Source organism: Hevea brasiliensis, chromosome 15 (genome assembly GCF_030052815.1).
Source record: "Hevea brasiliensis isolate MT/VB/25A 57/8 chromosome 15, ASM3005281v1, whole genome shotgun sequence".
In the NCBI taxonomy this organism is placed as follows: domain Eukaryota; kingdom Viridiplantae; phylum Streptophyta; class Magnoliopsida; order Malpighiales; family Euphorbiaceae; genus Hevea; species Hevea brasiliensis.
The window spans coordinates 51,353,830-51,370,251 of NC_079507.1; the positions used below are offsets into that span (position 1 = coordinate 51,353,830).

At 28.4% G+C, this 16,422-nt stretch overlaps 1 protein-coding gene, 1 non-coding gene and 1 pseudogene across 2 annotated transcripts; 1 reads left to right on the plus strand and 2 right to left on the minus strand.

Moving 5' to 3' along the window:
* Positions 1–232: 232 nt before the first annotated feature.
* LOC110660905 (uncharacterized) lies at positions 233–1,472 on the minus strand. Its single transcript, XM_021819358.2, has one exon. It carries the CDS (start codon positions 1,347–1,349, stop codon positions 438–440), a length of 912 nt encoding a protein of 303 aa, XP_021675050.2. The 5' UTR covers positions 1,350–1,472; the 3' UTR covers positions 233–437.
* A 7,880-nt stretch (positions 1,473–9,352) lies between these two features.
* TRNAV-AAC (transfer RNA valine (anticodon AAC)) lies at positions 9,353–9,426 on the minus strand. Its single transcript has one exon. It is a non-coding gene; the product is annotated as a tRNA-Val (tRNA).
* Positions 9,427–14,892: 5,466 nt separating this feature from the next.
* On the plus strand, positions 14,893–16,422 carry LOC110660878 (arabinosyltransferase RRA3-like; annotated as a pseudogene).

Genomic DNA, 16,422 nt, shown 5'->3' on the forward strand with positions numbered 1-16,422 from the left:
AAGAACACAATAATCTCTCAGAATTTGAGACTTTATATAGGAAATAAATTATAATATATTACAATAACAGATTTGATTTGACTTAAGAAAATAAGTTTAATCAGTGAAAAAGCATAACCTCCATAATAAGGAAGAACAGTATGGAGTCAAAAGTAAAAGAGAGTTGAATTGAAGAGTAGAATGCAAGGCCCATTTCTGTAAGCTGCATGAACGCAAGAGGCAACATTCCCCATTAATTAATCACTCATTCTTTATTCATTTAGCAGACAAAGAAAAGGAAAGAAAGTCTCATATATCTCTTTCAATTAATAATGCCAAATCAAGAATCTAGTAACGGAAATATTTACACAACTAATAAATTATAATAAAACAAAACAAATTCACCTAATTTCAGCAATCTTTCAGCTCAAACTCTTCCGATTCCATAAACAGAATTATTAGAATGGTGGAAAATTCCTGCCCATGCCGTTCAGATTAGCAAAGAAACCAACCAGTCCTTGCCTGTAAGGTAAGTATGATTTTCTCTTATCTCCTTCCTTCAAGGCCTTGTTCCTCACATAGAACACCTCGTGTGCCGATACTTTCTCTTTGGCCTTGCCTGGTTTTGCAGCAATTATTTTGCCTTTATCAACTTTCTCCTCTTTCTTCCTCCCCAGATTGATATTATTATTGTTATTATTGTCACGACGATGATCTGGATTCAAAAATATCAAAGATTCCTTGCCGCCGTCGCTGCTGCATCTACGAAGATGCAGCAAATCTCGCAATCGCCACCGTTGCTTCGACGATGATCCAGTGGAATTGCTCTTTTTGCACCTTGACTGCGAAGGCGAAGCCGAAGGAGAAGGTGACGGTGACGGTGACGGTGACGGTGACAACCTTTGCTGTGTCCAAACACAAAAAGTTCCCTGTGAGACTCTGTCTAATTCGTCCGCCTCCGATGAAGACGAAGACGGAGGATCTCGATCATCAATGAACAGATTCTTCAAAGGTAATCGAACAGCGGACGATGTCACTTCTTCGCGATCTCTTCTCTGTTTATTTGACTCATTTCCACAACTCAAAAGGAGATCTCGATCGAAGAGCGGGAAAACCGGGAAGGCGACTTCATGATCTCCGTCGATTGTTGTGCAAGCGTCGGGATTTGAGCGTACCAAAACAAACTCGAAATCATCGTCGTCGACGTCGCCATAGCTGCCGCTACTTTCGTTCTCGTTTTGGTTCCTGGAAACAGGAGCTCCGTTATTTGCTTCCTCTTCCCCGACTTTTGCTGCGATACACGCCAGTTGATCAGAGGAGTAGCTATTGAAGCTGAGACAAAAGGACACCGTAGATCCTGGATCTTGCATTTGGAACTGCTCTTTTCAGTTTCCCAGATAGAGAGAGAGTGAGAGAGACAAAAAACGGGGAGAGAGAAAGAGACTTAGGTAGAGAAATGAGGGATTGTTGGGGTACGAGCAACGTGTGAATGAATACTTATACGCACGAACGCCAGTGATTATGAAGAAAAAAAAAATCATTAAAAGGTAATTAAGTTAAAGAGGAAATTGACAGTAGATCAGAGTTGTTGCTTTGAGGAAAAAAAAAATAGAGTTGTTGCGTATTTGGCACGTAGAAAGAAGAGTGGATTAAGGTAGTTTGAATATTAAAAAAAAAGAAATTCAAAATTAACAAAATTAATAGGGAATAATATATTTTTAAAATATAATAATTAATTAATTAATTTTAAAAAATAGAAAAATTAAATAATATTTTTTAAACACAAAATAAATAATTAATTTTATTAAAATATAAAAATTAAATAATAATTTTCCTAAATTAAAATTCGGTATATGCCTATGTCAACGGCGAGCCATCGAAGCGCCCGCCAATCGCATAATTTTTTTTTTTTTAAAGAAAGTACAGAAACTTTGGTGTAAAGTGGACTAACAGAATGATTTAGTTTTTGGACTAATAAAATGAGATGAAATGAATTACAGTCTAATAATAATAACTTCGGGCCCTCTCTTTTGTGTCTCTAGAAAATGTAAATAGTCTATGCCTTGAACCCTGGAGTAAGTTTTCAATGTATAGACCATGGCATTGCTGCAAGTTTGCACCTTTGGGCCTACAAGGGAAAAAAAAAAAAAAAAAAAAAAAAAAAGAAGCGCAAGAGCGTCAATAGAAATTTGCTTATCCACAAAATAAAGCAATTTAAAAACGAAAATTTTTCATTTTTAAATTAAAAATTTGTATTTTTAATTTGAATTAGAAATAAAAAAATTATAAAAATTATAAAGATCCATTTCTAATTAGTTTGTTACTAAAAGTTATAAAAGGGAAAATTTTTGTCTGTTTTTAAATTAAAAATGGATTTAAAATGAAATACCATCTATTTTTAATTTAATTAAAAATGAAAAAATATTTTGTTTTTAGTTTCGTTTCTATTTTTTTTCTATTTCTAATTAGAAAAGGAATTAGAAACACAGTATATTCTGTTTATAATTAGAAAAGAAATTAAACCGTTTTAAATTAAAAATAAAGTCTTATTTATTTTTAATCCATTTCTTTTTAAAAATAGAATTTTGCTTATAATAAAAAAATATTTTAGAAAAAGTATGTTTAGAAAATGATTTTTTTTCTCCATTTTATAATTAATAAAGGTGAATTTTTTTTAAAAAAAATTAAATTAATTATTTTTAAGTATTTTAAAAAATAAATTTTGAATAAAATAGTAAATTACTACAAAAATTACAATATAAATACTATTTTTAATATTATAAAAATAAATATAAAATTATTAAAAACAGAATTACTAATAAAATTTTAAAAAAATTATCATTAATATGTTGGAATGAACAAGTATTAAAAAATAAATTAATAAAAAAATTATTAATAAATTTATAAAAAAATAAATTATTACTAAAAACAATAAAAAAATATTATTAAAAATTTACAAATAAAAATAAATTAACAAAAAAAATAACCATAAGTGCATTAAAATAAAATTTACTAAAAATAAATTACTAACAATAATTAAGGTGGAGAAAGTATTAGGAATAAAAAACGAAAAGGATAAGAGAAAAATGAAAAAAACAAAGAAAATGAAAAAAAAAATGAGAAAAACGAAATGAAATAATATTAAAAAAAAGCAAAAGAACAAGAAAAATAAAGAAAATGAAATAAAATGGAAAAAAGAATGAAATGAGAGAAAAATGAAATGAAAAAAGTATCAATAAGAGGAAAAAAAAAGAAAAAAAAATGATACAAAAGATAAAATAAGAGAATGAAGAAAAAAAATGAAAGAAAATAGAAAAAATAGTGAAGTGAGAGGGAAAAAAAAAAGAATGAGTGAAATGAGAAAGATAAAGTTTTTTTTATATGCGAATTAGATTGAATAAAGCACACTTGGTCTTATTACTCTTTCCTCAACTTTTAAATATGTCAATTCTGAAAAGCTATGGAACTCAAGTGTAAAGTATATAGAGTCGAGAGAGCTTATTTTCTCTTTAAATAAATTATAAATTCTTCTCTATGATCTCTATACCCAATTTGAAAGATAAGAATTAATTTGTTTGCAAGCTAAGGCAGTACCAATTCTGATCTTTTGAAATGAAACTTGACGGAGCAGAGCTTATTGCTAGTGGAACAAAAGAAAGGAAATAGGGAAATCAACAAAATGATTAGTTCCTCTTTTCTTTTCTTTATAGTTGTATCTATTGTAATAAGAGAATGTTCTTAGTTTAGTTTGGTAGAACATGGGTCTCCAAAACTTGATGTTGTAGGTTCAAATTTTACAAAGCATGAATCCAAATCAACAAATCCCTTTGTCAAGATATGACAACATAATTGTATTGAATACATTTGCTATTGCGGAATTCATTTCTTGCATCTAATCGTCTAGTGTTATAACTAAGAAGATGGTTAGTCAAAGAATTGGTAATTGCCTTCTTAAAGGTCACTAAAGGCATTTGCTGACTTGTCATGAATATAGTTCAATTTAGTTTAGGCTTGAGATGAAGATCCTTTCGTGGTAATATTATAGACATAAATAGTTCAATCTTTCTCCTATACAGAAAGTTCAGTCTTATGTTATGTAGTGAGAGACTTTCTTTCATGTTTAGTCTTATGCTTTGTTTTCTCTTTCTTGATCTCACCTTTGCTTGTAACTTGACTATTAGGGTTGCTGACGGTTAGGGTAAATTGGCAACTCGCGTAGCCATACACATGCCAATCTTTTACTTGTTTCTAAATATGTGGACAAATTTTTTGGCACTAATTAGAAATGGAAATTTTTCATTTTTAATATGTTATTAAATTTAGCACCATTTTTTGTGATAAATTAGCAACAAATTCTTTTTCATTTCTAAATTCGTCTTCTATTACATTTATAATTTGTTGCTAAATTTAATATACAAATTTAGTTATTATTTGTTATAAGTCTATTGCAAATTAGAAACGAACATAATCCATTCTATTTCTAATGCTTAATTTCATCCATCATCTTTCAACTCTAAGGTTATTTTATCATCGTTACTCAACTTTAATTTGTATTAGAAAAAATATTTAAACTTCAATTTAATATGATGAAAGTCATTTTACTAGATTCTATTAGGTATTTCGATTAGAAACTATTCTCTGGACATGCCTAGATAGATTAGGCACAATAAAAAATATTTCTCTTTCTACCACGTGAAGAAACTAATTTCTCTAATTGTAGTTGAAAGATTACTTATAACCATTACATTTCATCTAATTTCTTCTTTATTTTTGGACAAATCAAATCTTGAATTATCTTTTATTGCATCTAATCACCTAAACATGTCCAAATCAACTTCTGATTAAAGTACCCAACGAAATCTGTCCAGACAGACTTTGACATAATAAATTAAAATTTGAACAGATACAAATTGAAATTAAGAGATAGCAATAAAACAAACTTTAAAATTAAGGGACGATGGATGAAATTAAGCAATAAAAAATTTGCCTCTCAAACACGAAGCATTGTCTCCCAAAAAAATCTAGACATCAGCGAGCTCAACATTTTTCATGCTGCAAGCTGTTTTCCATTAGGACAATGTTACCTACACACAATTTGCATGAAACATTAAATCTACTTTCTGGTTTCTGTCTGAAATTCTTTCTGGTTAAGGTTTATTTATAGGTATTAACAATTTAAATACATTGTTATTTTCTATATATACAAATAAAACAACATGTATAATTAGAAAAAAAAATGATTATATGGGAGTAATTAATTTTGCTAAATTTGGTGTCAAGTACATTTTGTAACTCAAGTTGATCAACATTCAATCAATCTGTGGTTCTATTTATAAGGGACATCTTCCTTCATTCTTTGTCATTATATATAAAATTGATTAAAAATAATAAATATAATTTATTTATTGATACAAATATAATTAGAATAAAATATGAAAAAAAATTTATATATTCAATAGAATTTTGTCAAATTTCATTATTATAATTTAAAATGTAAAAACTTTTAAAATCATTTTTTTGTCAATTCATTCATAATTTATTTTTTATTATAATTTTTATTAATCATATTTATTATAACATCAATAATATAGTTATTTTATATACTATTAAATATGTTATGATTATTGATAGCACTCACTATTTTTAAGAAAAATGAAAGTGCTGCCCTCTTTAGTATAATATTATTAAATTTCAATTATTATTTTTAAAATGTAAAATCTTTTAAAAATCTTTTAATTCTTTTAATCAATTCATTGCTGATTTATTTTATATTATGATTTTTTATTATATAATTACTCATTTTTCATAATAATAATAATAATATAATTATTTTTATGCTATTAAAGAAATTTTATCCTGTACTTTTAGAATAGGAATATAATAACACTTCTACTGTAATTAGTGGCATTATATAATTTTTCATATTTATTATAACATCACTAATTAGTTATTCTGTGCTATTAGATTTCATCATTCTGGACTGATATTTACCATAAGGGTATAATGGTACTTTAACTGTTCTAATAAAAATCTTAAAATTTTAGTGTTTAACATCAACGAAGCCATCAAATCATCAATTTACAGATATCAACAATAGATACCTTCGCATTGCAAGTATGAGAACCAAATACTTCTGGTAATTTTCTCTTTGATCACCAAAAGCAATGATGAACTTAGTAGTCTTCAAGATTGGGCTTGCAATCTCTGAAAAATCCCTGAAGTCCTCTTCTCCCTGTCGCACGCACAACTGCAGGCACTGTTTTACGTATTTCGGTTGATCTTTCTTACTTTCATCAACACTAATTTTATGGGTTTAAATCTCAATTATAATTTTTTATATTTTAAAATAATATTAATTTTACCATCTGATGAACATATTCAGTATAAATGGGATTAATTCTGATTTATTGAATTATGATTAATTTTGATTCATTGTTTTTTTTAATAATAAATAATAATGAGTCTTAGCAAATATATTAAATTGGTATATGATGTGAGGATATATTTCTAAAAATATTTATAAAAAAATTAATTGTATTGTTTGCAAATTAGCACAAATTATAATTAAAAAAAATGATAAAAAAAGGAAAGAAATCTGGACTGAGAAGTGCGGAGGCGACAGCCGACAGCATTATTGGAACCAAAGTAAATGAGCGGATTCAAAATACGGAGGAGAGAAGTGCTGATGGCGTGGACTTTCTAGAAGATAACAAATCAGTTCCATGACGTCCTCACCATAACCTCTGCATTTGTACACATGGAATCCTTCCACGCACCAGCCTCAACTTGCCCCACGTGGCTTTTGGTGTCTCTTTTTTATTGGATTCGATTACGAAATTAATATTATTAATAAATTTAAAAAAAAAAAACTTTGTTAAAATTTGAACCAAAATACCTTAATTTTGGTTTTTTTAATTTTATTTAAGATCACTTGAATGTAAAAGATAAAACATTTGCCGTTAGAGATGATAATGAATAAATAATTAAATTTAGAATGAGTTTAAAGTAAAAAAATAATATTCGTAATAAATTTAAATTAAATTTATGTTAGGTATTAGTTATTTAAATTTATTTATATAATTAATTAATTATAAAATATATTTTTTTATAATAATATTTATAAATTTTTATATATTATATTTTAAATAAATAAAATTAAAATATTTAATGAAATTATTAAATTTTTAAAACACAAATTATTAATAAAAAAGATTTTTATGTAGATACGTTCTAAGTTTTAAAATTTATTATATAAATCCTTTTATATATGTTTTAAATATGTTGGTTTTATTTTTTATTCATATTGTCATAATTTTTTAAAATAATCAATTAATATTGAGTTTGAATCGTATATTTGAATTTAAAATTTGAATTTTAAATATTATATTTGAAATTTATATAGTGTTTGCTATAAATAAATTTCATAAAATAAAATTTATTTACAAATCTAAAATTTTAATATTTAGTCTAAATAAAAATTTATTTAAATTTCTTAATAATTAAGTATATGAAATTTATTGATAACTTCAAATCCATGATTTCAAATACAAGGTAAACTATTTACCATAGTGAAAATTCTCTTTAAGGTATTTATTTATCATAATTATAAATTTAGAGTATTTAGTTAATATAATTAAAAGTTTGATAAAAAATTTAAATTTTCTAAATTAATTTCTCAATATGAAGATTAGAATTTATAATTTAAAATTAAAATGTTTCGCTATAATTATAAATAATAGCAAACATTTAGTTATTTACAGCCACTTGCCCTTTATTTAATTATATTAATCTTTTTTTATAAAATTGGATAAGGAGATCATATGCTAAGTTGACCTTTTTTTTGATAGGCTATGCTAAGTTGACCTTGAGTCGGCATGTAAACACAATTGGTCGAGCTAAATATGAATAATTTTTTAGAAAACAAAATCAAGTCCACAACTAAGCTACGTTTTGTTAATTGACGTATAAAATCAATGCTCCAGATGTACTGTATAATTAGTCAATACTTTCTGATATTTGTATTAATTAATTATAATTAAATATTTACATTTAAATTCATAAATTTATTATATACACTTTAATTAATTTTATATAAGTCTTAATATAAATATTTATCCTTCATAGGGATGGCAATGGGTAGAGTATCCGTGAAAATCACCATACTTGAACATGAATCCGAACTCGATTAATATTATTAAAACTCAAACCTGTTCTAAATCCGTTTAAAATTTATTTTCAACTATCCGAACCTGTCCCAAATCCGATTACTATTATCCGAAAAAAACTCAAATCAGTTTAATTTTATATATTTTAATTAATATTTTTATATAAAAAATTATTTTAATTAATAATTTATATTTTAAAAATTTAATAATTTTATAAAATATTTAAATTCTATTTTATATAAAATAAAATATATAAAAATTTATAAATATTATTAATAAAAATATATATTTTATATTTGATTATGTAAACGGGTTCGAGTAACGAATACCCAACATATAAAACTTGAACCTGACACGAACCCGCTGCGGATATTATTTTTCAAACCCGAACCCGTTTTCAAACCCGTTTATGTTATACCCAAACCCGTCTTATTAGAGTTTGATCTGATTGAATACCTATAAAAAATTCAACCCATTGTCATCCCTAATATATAGTTATTAAACTCATTTTCATATGAAATCGAAATACATTAAATATACCCTATTTAGATGTGGACCTTCCATATATTTAAAATGGGTATGATTGCTTTAATTTGCTTGTGCATGGAGGGATTTTTTCCTTCAAGGTTTAGTTTTAATTTTTATAGCAGCCATTTATAGTTTAATCGGAAAATTTTAGTCAGTTTAGCAGGCGCAGGCATCACTTAATTATCAGAAATTTCTAATCTAAGTCAAACCTTTGATGATACCAAGATTTTTAGGACTGCTTAATTAATCTAAATTTTTTAATTAACTTATCTCTTTTTAATATTTTAATTTTTAATATAAGATATTATGTTTTTTTTTTTAAATATGTAATTGTCTACATTTTGACTGATATCGTATTCAAATAAAACTCTCTTAACAATAATACTTTTAGGATTAGAATCTTAACTTTATGAATAAAATTTACAGATATAACATATTATGTTGTTACATTCTTAGAAAGAGGTAATTAATAATTATTTAAAAATATAAATTTATTTAGTTTTTAATAGATATATAATTATTTAAAATTTTAATATTAATTTAAATTATATTTAATATAATTAATTAAAAATTTTAATATTAATAACATTATTTTATTAATGTATCGTGCAAGTTATGCAATTAACGCTCCTGATTAAGGGACAGCGAAGCCCAAAAAAATCTATATTAAAATTTGAACCTGGCGTCGCCCGGACTCGAACCGGAGACCTTCAGTGTGTTAGACTGACGTGATAACCAACTACACCACGACACCCCGTTGAGTGTCTTAGTTTTCAAAACTTACTTAAGACGTTAACTCTCTCTTTTTGTCTCTGCATAAAAATGCGTTCCATGGTTTTCCCAAGCGAGATCAGAGTCGCTCTCTACGTTTCCTGGATGATTATTTCAATTTCTTTGGGAACTTTTAATTTTCATGTAAACTTTTCCTTTTAAAAAAATTGTTTCACCTTCACTAAAAGTTAAGAGAATATTAATGGGATTTAACTTAATGATATTAAAATCGTTTCACTCTTAAGAATATGAGTTTTTAAATTCAAATTTAAATCGGATCAATTATATAAAAAAAAAATAAAAAACAGTGAAATTACAATGTATTTTGTGGTGGAGATTATATGACATTGAAAATATAAAATATTTTTTAAAAATTAAAATTGGGATTTTTTTAGAATAAAGTATATTTTAATACAATATATTTTTACATTTTTAGCATTGAGGACATATATTTTATTTTGTTATAATTAAGGACATGAACTTTGATTTCATTTGCATCATAAGAACAAAATGCTACGATGTGTTAAATGATGCTGATATGGAGTCATGCATAATGTTGCATGTCGATGTGGCACTCATGTATAACATGGCACTGACATTGCATCATTTATGATATAGTGATGACATCAATGCCACGCCAACTATTTTAATTTTATGATTCATTTGTCACCAAAATATGTGAAAGTATATGTTCTAAATTATAATAAATAAATAATTAAAATTCAAACTTTAAATGTTAAAAGCACAAAAATTTCAAAAATACATAAAAAAAGGAAAGAGAGAGGGGATAATGAGAGAGAGAGAGAGAGAGAGAGAGGGAGGGGGGGGGGGGGGGAGAGGGAGAGATGAAGAGAAAGGCATGGGTTTTTATTTTGTATTATATAACATGAATTTAATTAATAAAATAAAGATCAAATAAAAATAAGGATCTCATTTCTATTGGAGAGGGAGTTAATAATTTTGTTTTAAGGATTTTTGTTAACAAAAAAAACCTAAACAAATGAATTTAGTAGAATATTTGATTTTTTTTATATTATCTCTCCCATATCGATTTTATTTGATTTTTTCATGTACTTTTAAAATTTTTATGCTTTTAAAGTTTGAATTTCATTTTTATTTTTTTATAACTTAGGACATGTAATTTTTTTGCATTGACAAAATAAATGACGACATAAAAATTACTAATGTGGCATTAACGTCAACACATCACATTAGAACCACATCATACAATATGTCACATCATCACAACGTCATATATAAGGGCCACATTGGTTTGTCACAGGTATATAAAGTCAAAGTTTTTATTCTTAATTACAACGAATGCGAAAGTACAGGAAAAGGGTACTTTGTTGTTTTTTTTTTTAACACTTTTACTTCCTGTGCATACATAAACACATTTTTTTTGTCATTATTGGAAACACTCCATTTTGCATTGCATTGCACAATACAACTATACAATAGGACCAAATAATTAAGGACATGATGCTTAATTAATTAATTAAAATAATCCAACCACCTAATCTTCACTACTGCTAGCTCGGTAATGGCTGTAATGCTCTGAACTGAACCAGCTAACTCTCTCTCTCTCTCTCTCTCTCTCTCTCTCTCTCTCTCTCTTCCACCACAACCAGCAACTAGATTGACTTCGAAGTTAACCAAATGTGTATTTTTATGTATGCAAAAATCCATTAGACTTAGTAAACACAACAATAGAGAGACATAATTTTGTTTCTTCACATTTAAGGAAGGAACATAAAGATGATTGGGTGCAGAGAGTTTCCTTTAATGATGTAACACCCCTATATGCATAGTCCTGTGCAAATTATTGTTCCGGTAACCGGTGTCGGTCTGGACAATTAAGAGGATTAGAATCATATTTAAGTCACCTAGAAAAGCCCTGAACAGAAATTAGTAGTGATTATCAGAAGGTTAAATAAAGATCAGAAAAATAGAACATCAAAGGTTAAATGAGCAGGGGGACACAGCGATGGGTGACCGCACCAAGAAGTGACTATGAGATCAGTCAAAACCCTAAATTTATACGGGGCATTGTGACACCGCAGGCCTAAGAAAAATTGCGAAGCTAAGGGAAATGTGAAAATCACAGGAAAAGGTAGAGAACCAGATCAAATAATTAGATCAGGGTTCCAGAAGAAACACAGTATTATTGGCAAACCGGATTAGACCGGTGATGGGCAAATTGGTCAATTCACCCCTAGAGGTGACTCATGACCTAACTGTCCAATAAAATCTGAGAAATGAAAATTTTGAAATATAGAATTAAATTTAAGAAGTATGGAGAAAAAGAAAGGAAAAGAAAAAGAAAAGAAAATAGGATTATTACATCATGGTGCCATCATCTACATGACCTCAAAATTAATTTCCCATTTGATTAAGAATTTGACCAAGTCAATTTTAAGGATAAATACTCATAAAAAAAAATAAAAAATAAAAAGTTATCTTCAACCTTCCTAGCCGTCCCTCTCTCCTCTCCCAATTCTCTCTCTAATTTTTTCCATGGAAGCTTATTACCAAGCTTTCTAAACCCAAATTAAGCCATAAATTCTTGGTGAAAAACAATAGAAACTTCAAATGGAACCTCAAGGGGGAAATTAGAAGGTTAAGAATTGAAAGAAATTGAAGAAAAGATGGGATATAATTTTGCTCACAAGTAAGTTTTTCTTTCTACCTTTATTTGTTAAATTATATTTGAATTAAGGTAGTTAGTGAGGTTTAAAATGGTTAAATGGTGTAATTTAGAATGTGTTTGAATGGTGAGAAGTTAAGTCAAATTCGGATTGGTGAGGGGTCACTACTGGACAACCTGACCTAGGTCCCTTTCAGGGACCAAAACTATAATTTTGCCACTCCAATTGGTGTGAGGCTAATTGGAGATGAAAATAGACACATAATGACACATTTTTCATTTAGAAACCATGCCTAGAAAGTGACTCTAAGTTAGTGAACAATTAGGTCAAACCCGGAATTGGTACACTGCCACTGTACAAAAATGACCAAATGAACAGTCATTTGCCCATAACTTGGTCTAGGAAGGTCCAAATGACTTGATTTTTGTGGCATTGGAAAGGTATGACATAACACTACAACTTTTATGGAGAACACCAACTCAAATTCTGCCCATAACCAAGTTGAATTGTCACCCAAATTTGGGTCACTAAAACTGCCAGAACCAGAAATTGCCCAGAATTTCTGGGTTTGAACCAATCCGGCCAGCCTTAGAAAAATAGGCATAACTTGATCTACAAAACTCCAAATGGAGTGATTCAAAAAGGGACTTAAAGCTAAGACAATAAGGAACAACTTTAATGAGGGACATTTAGCCAAATTTCTACAGTAACCAGACCAATGGAACAGAAGAAAATAGTAACCTAAAACTGAAAATTTACAATTTCTCTTAGAAGACTTAAAAATTGAATTGGCAATCAATGCCAATAAAATTAACACCCAAAATGTGATATATGAGTGCAATTAGAATTAATAAACTTATTAAGTATGAAAAAGTCAATATTTTGACTTGAATAGTGCTATGAATAATACCACTATACACAAAAATGTGAAAGACCCGAAATTATAAACCATAATAGGTATGATAAGTCTGCAAAGAAATTGTTGGAATTTAAGTATTAGAAATGGATATTAAAGCACTTTAAATTTATGTGTTTCAGTTAAAAAGGAAATTTTCGAAGGAGAAACGAAAGGTGGAGTAAATTAGTCAACAGAGAGGTTTGTGCACAGCTAGTTTTACATTGTTAAAGTTTTGCATATTTTATTTGGTTAAAGGATTTTAGTTTCTTTATGTATTATGTTTACCAATTATTGAATTTATTTCAATAATTATTGAAATGTGTTATGGTATAAATGAGTTTAGTTATGGGCAAATGATTAAGTTATGATTTTATTTTTGATATGGATTGAATGAATCCAGTTTCAGAAATTTGTGATTGAAATGGGATTTGCATGGGAAAAAAAATACAAATTGATTTTTTGAATTGTGATGGGCATAAAAATTATTGGATATTGGAATTGACATTGAATTAAATAGTGTTGTGATTTATGCTCACAAAAAGGACAAAGAGATTCATTATATTATTTTATATCTCACTATAGATGCTTGACTAGGTTATTACCCGTCTCTTTCATTTGTTGAGGAGACAATGGAGTTAGCTTTGTTTTGATTACTATGGTACGTGCACAGGCTTAAATTCTCCTCCTATTAAAGGTTAGATCTAAGTTTTTCATTTCCCCTTTTGGAAGTTGCATTATTGTGGTGTATACTGTGCACCATGATTCGACCTCCCCGACCATAGGGGGTTAGAATCCGATTCGATCTCCCTGACCATAGGGAGTTAAAATCGCCTCGAAGATGGCCCTTACGGATTAGTCTTGCATAGTTAGTGAGATGAAGAATGGGTTTTGAATAGTAAGAATTATGATTTCAAATGGGAGTTATGCATAATTGATTTTATTAAAATTAAGATTTGTTTCCATAAATTATTGGAATTACTTTAAATGTTTAGTTATGATTTGATAAATTGAAATTCTTGAGCAGAGTCTTTTTAACAAATGATTTATTTTATTGGCAACGAATATTTTGATTTTTGGAATTTTGATTGAATTTCAAGATTTCCAAATTCTTTGCTAAAATTATGGCAAGGTATTGTATATTATATTTTAAATTATAGTTGTGCACCACTGAGTTCACCACTCAGCGATAGCTTTGTATGTTGTCGCAGGTGAAAGTAAAGATAGAGCAGTCGAGTGAGATTTCCGGTAGCTACGCCTTAAAGACTCATTGGGATTAGCTTCGGGTATATTAGAGGTATACTATTGTACATTAGAGTTTGATATATGCATATAATTATATGTATGTAAATTGTTTGAGCAGTTGTACAAAAACTCTTATAATATTATTTTGGTAAGTAATGAAATCAAATTATTGTAATCTTAATTTGAGAATTTCTTTACTTGTATATTGTTGTAATATTAATTTTATTATCCTAATGAGTATGATATTCAAATTTCCTCTTGAGTTTTGAACCCATGTATGGCTTGAAAATTGAATTAAGTTGATTGTGTTGAATTGGGATATGAAAATGATTTGTATTGGAGTTGTGGTTGAGAAAACATATTGGAAGTGTTTTCCTTTCAGGTTTGAAGAACTATTTTCTCAAAATACAGCCAGCACTCTATCGAAATTTGGAAAAATTTTCGCAACACCAGATTTTAATCAAGAATTTGATTTATGACTTAGTGTCAATTAAAGGTTTTTAATACTTGATAAAAATTACCCACCAACTTAAAAATGAACAAAAATTGTTTTAAAATCTCTTGTAGTATATTTAATGGATTACCGGTAGGTGAAGTACGGTAATTCATTAGGTGTACTACGGGATGATGTTATGTCTTACGGAGGAGTAAGGTGTGACAAATGAGAGGCACCACCACCACGCAGTCATTGTGCAAATCGAGAGTCACAATTGCATATGCCATTGGGATTTTCCTTAGATGCGTCTTTGCCTTCTTTCTCCCTCGTGGATTTTTCCCTTTCAATCCTCATTTCACTCTCGCCAACTCTCCAATTCCATTGCCCAAGTTCCTAATCCATTCTTCTCTTTTTGTTTTTGTGATTTTAATGATTATGAGCTTTATTTTTCTGAATGATTTGTTTGTTTGTTATGGCATCCTACATATTTTTCTACTGAGACAATTTGTGCTGTTTGTTTAAAAAGTCTGAATTAGATTGAACCCATAATCCAAATTCCATGGATAATTGTGTTGTCATGGATTTCTTGTCTCGTAGATGATTTTTAGGTATCAACTCGAAATGGGAAGAAAAAATTATTATTATTCTTTTTATTATTATTATTATTATTATTATTATTATTATTATTATTATTATTAGTAATGTCTTTCTTGTGATATGTGGAGATTCTTTCATAATGTTAGTAATTTTGTCGTTAATTCTATACGTTTATCTACTATTTAGCTTTTAGCTGATGATTTGGGGATAGTTTGTTGACCACAAATGAAAATTTTCCCATTTGTTTGTTATTAGGTGGTACCAACATCATGTGAATCATCTAAGAGGTTGAACATGTTGAAAGCAGAGTTTGCAGCAACATCAGTGAAAAATGTTGAGTTAAAGAAACAAGTAAAGGAGCTAATTAAAAAACTTAGATGGGCTGAATAGGGGAAAGATCAAGCACAGAAGCAAGTTGCAGTGTTGGATGAACAACATAAAGCTTTGCCTTTTGGCACTACTAATGATTTGAGAACAAATCCAACAGTCATCCCAGATGAATCTGTGAATCCAAGATTAGCAAATATGCTAGAGAAAGTTGTTGTCCAATGAGAAATTATAGTTGCTTTAGCAAATTCCAATGTGAAGGAAATGTTGGAGGTTTGGTTTAATAACATCAAGAAAGTATGTATACCTAATTATTTGGTTATTGCTTTGGATGATGAGATTGCCTATTTTTGTTAATCAAATGATGTTCCTATATATAAGAGAGATCTAGATGATGGGATTGATTTGATAGGAAAGACTAGAGGTAACAATGCTATTTCAAGATTGAAATTTCATATCTTGTGAGAGTTCTTGCAGTTGAGATATAGTGTTCTTCTCTCAGATGTTGATATTATGTATTTGCAAAATACTTATGATTACCTTTATCGGGATTCAGATGTGGAGTCCATGACTGATGGCCATAATAATTTAACAGCTTATGGTTATGATGATGTCTTTTATGAGCCTCCTATGGGTTGGGCTCGATATGCTCATATAATAAGGATATGGTTTTACAATTCTAGCTTTTTCTACCTTAGACCTACAATTCCTTTAATCAAACTTTTGGACTGTGTAGCCAATTGGCTTTCTCATGAGAAGGCTTGGGATCAAGCAGTTTTCAATGAGGAGCTCTTTTTCCTTTCACATCCTCGGTTCAATGGACTCATTTAA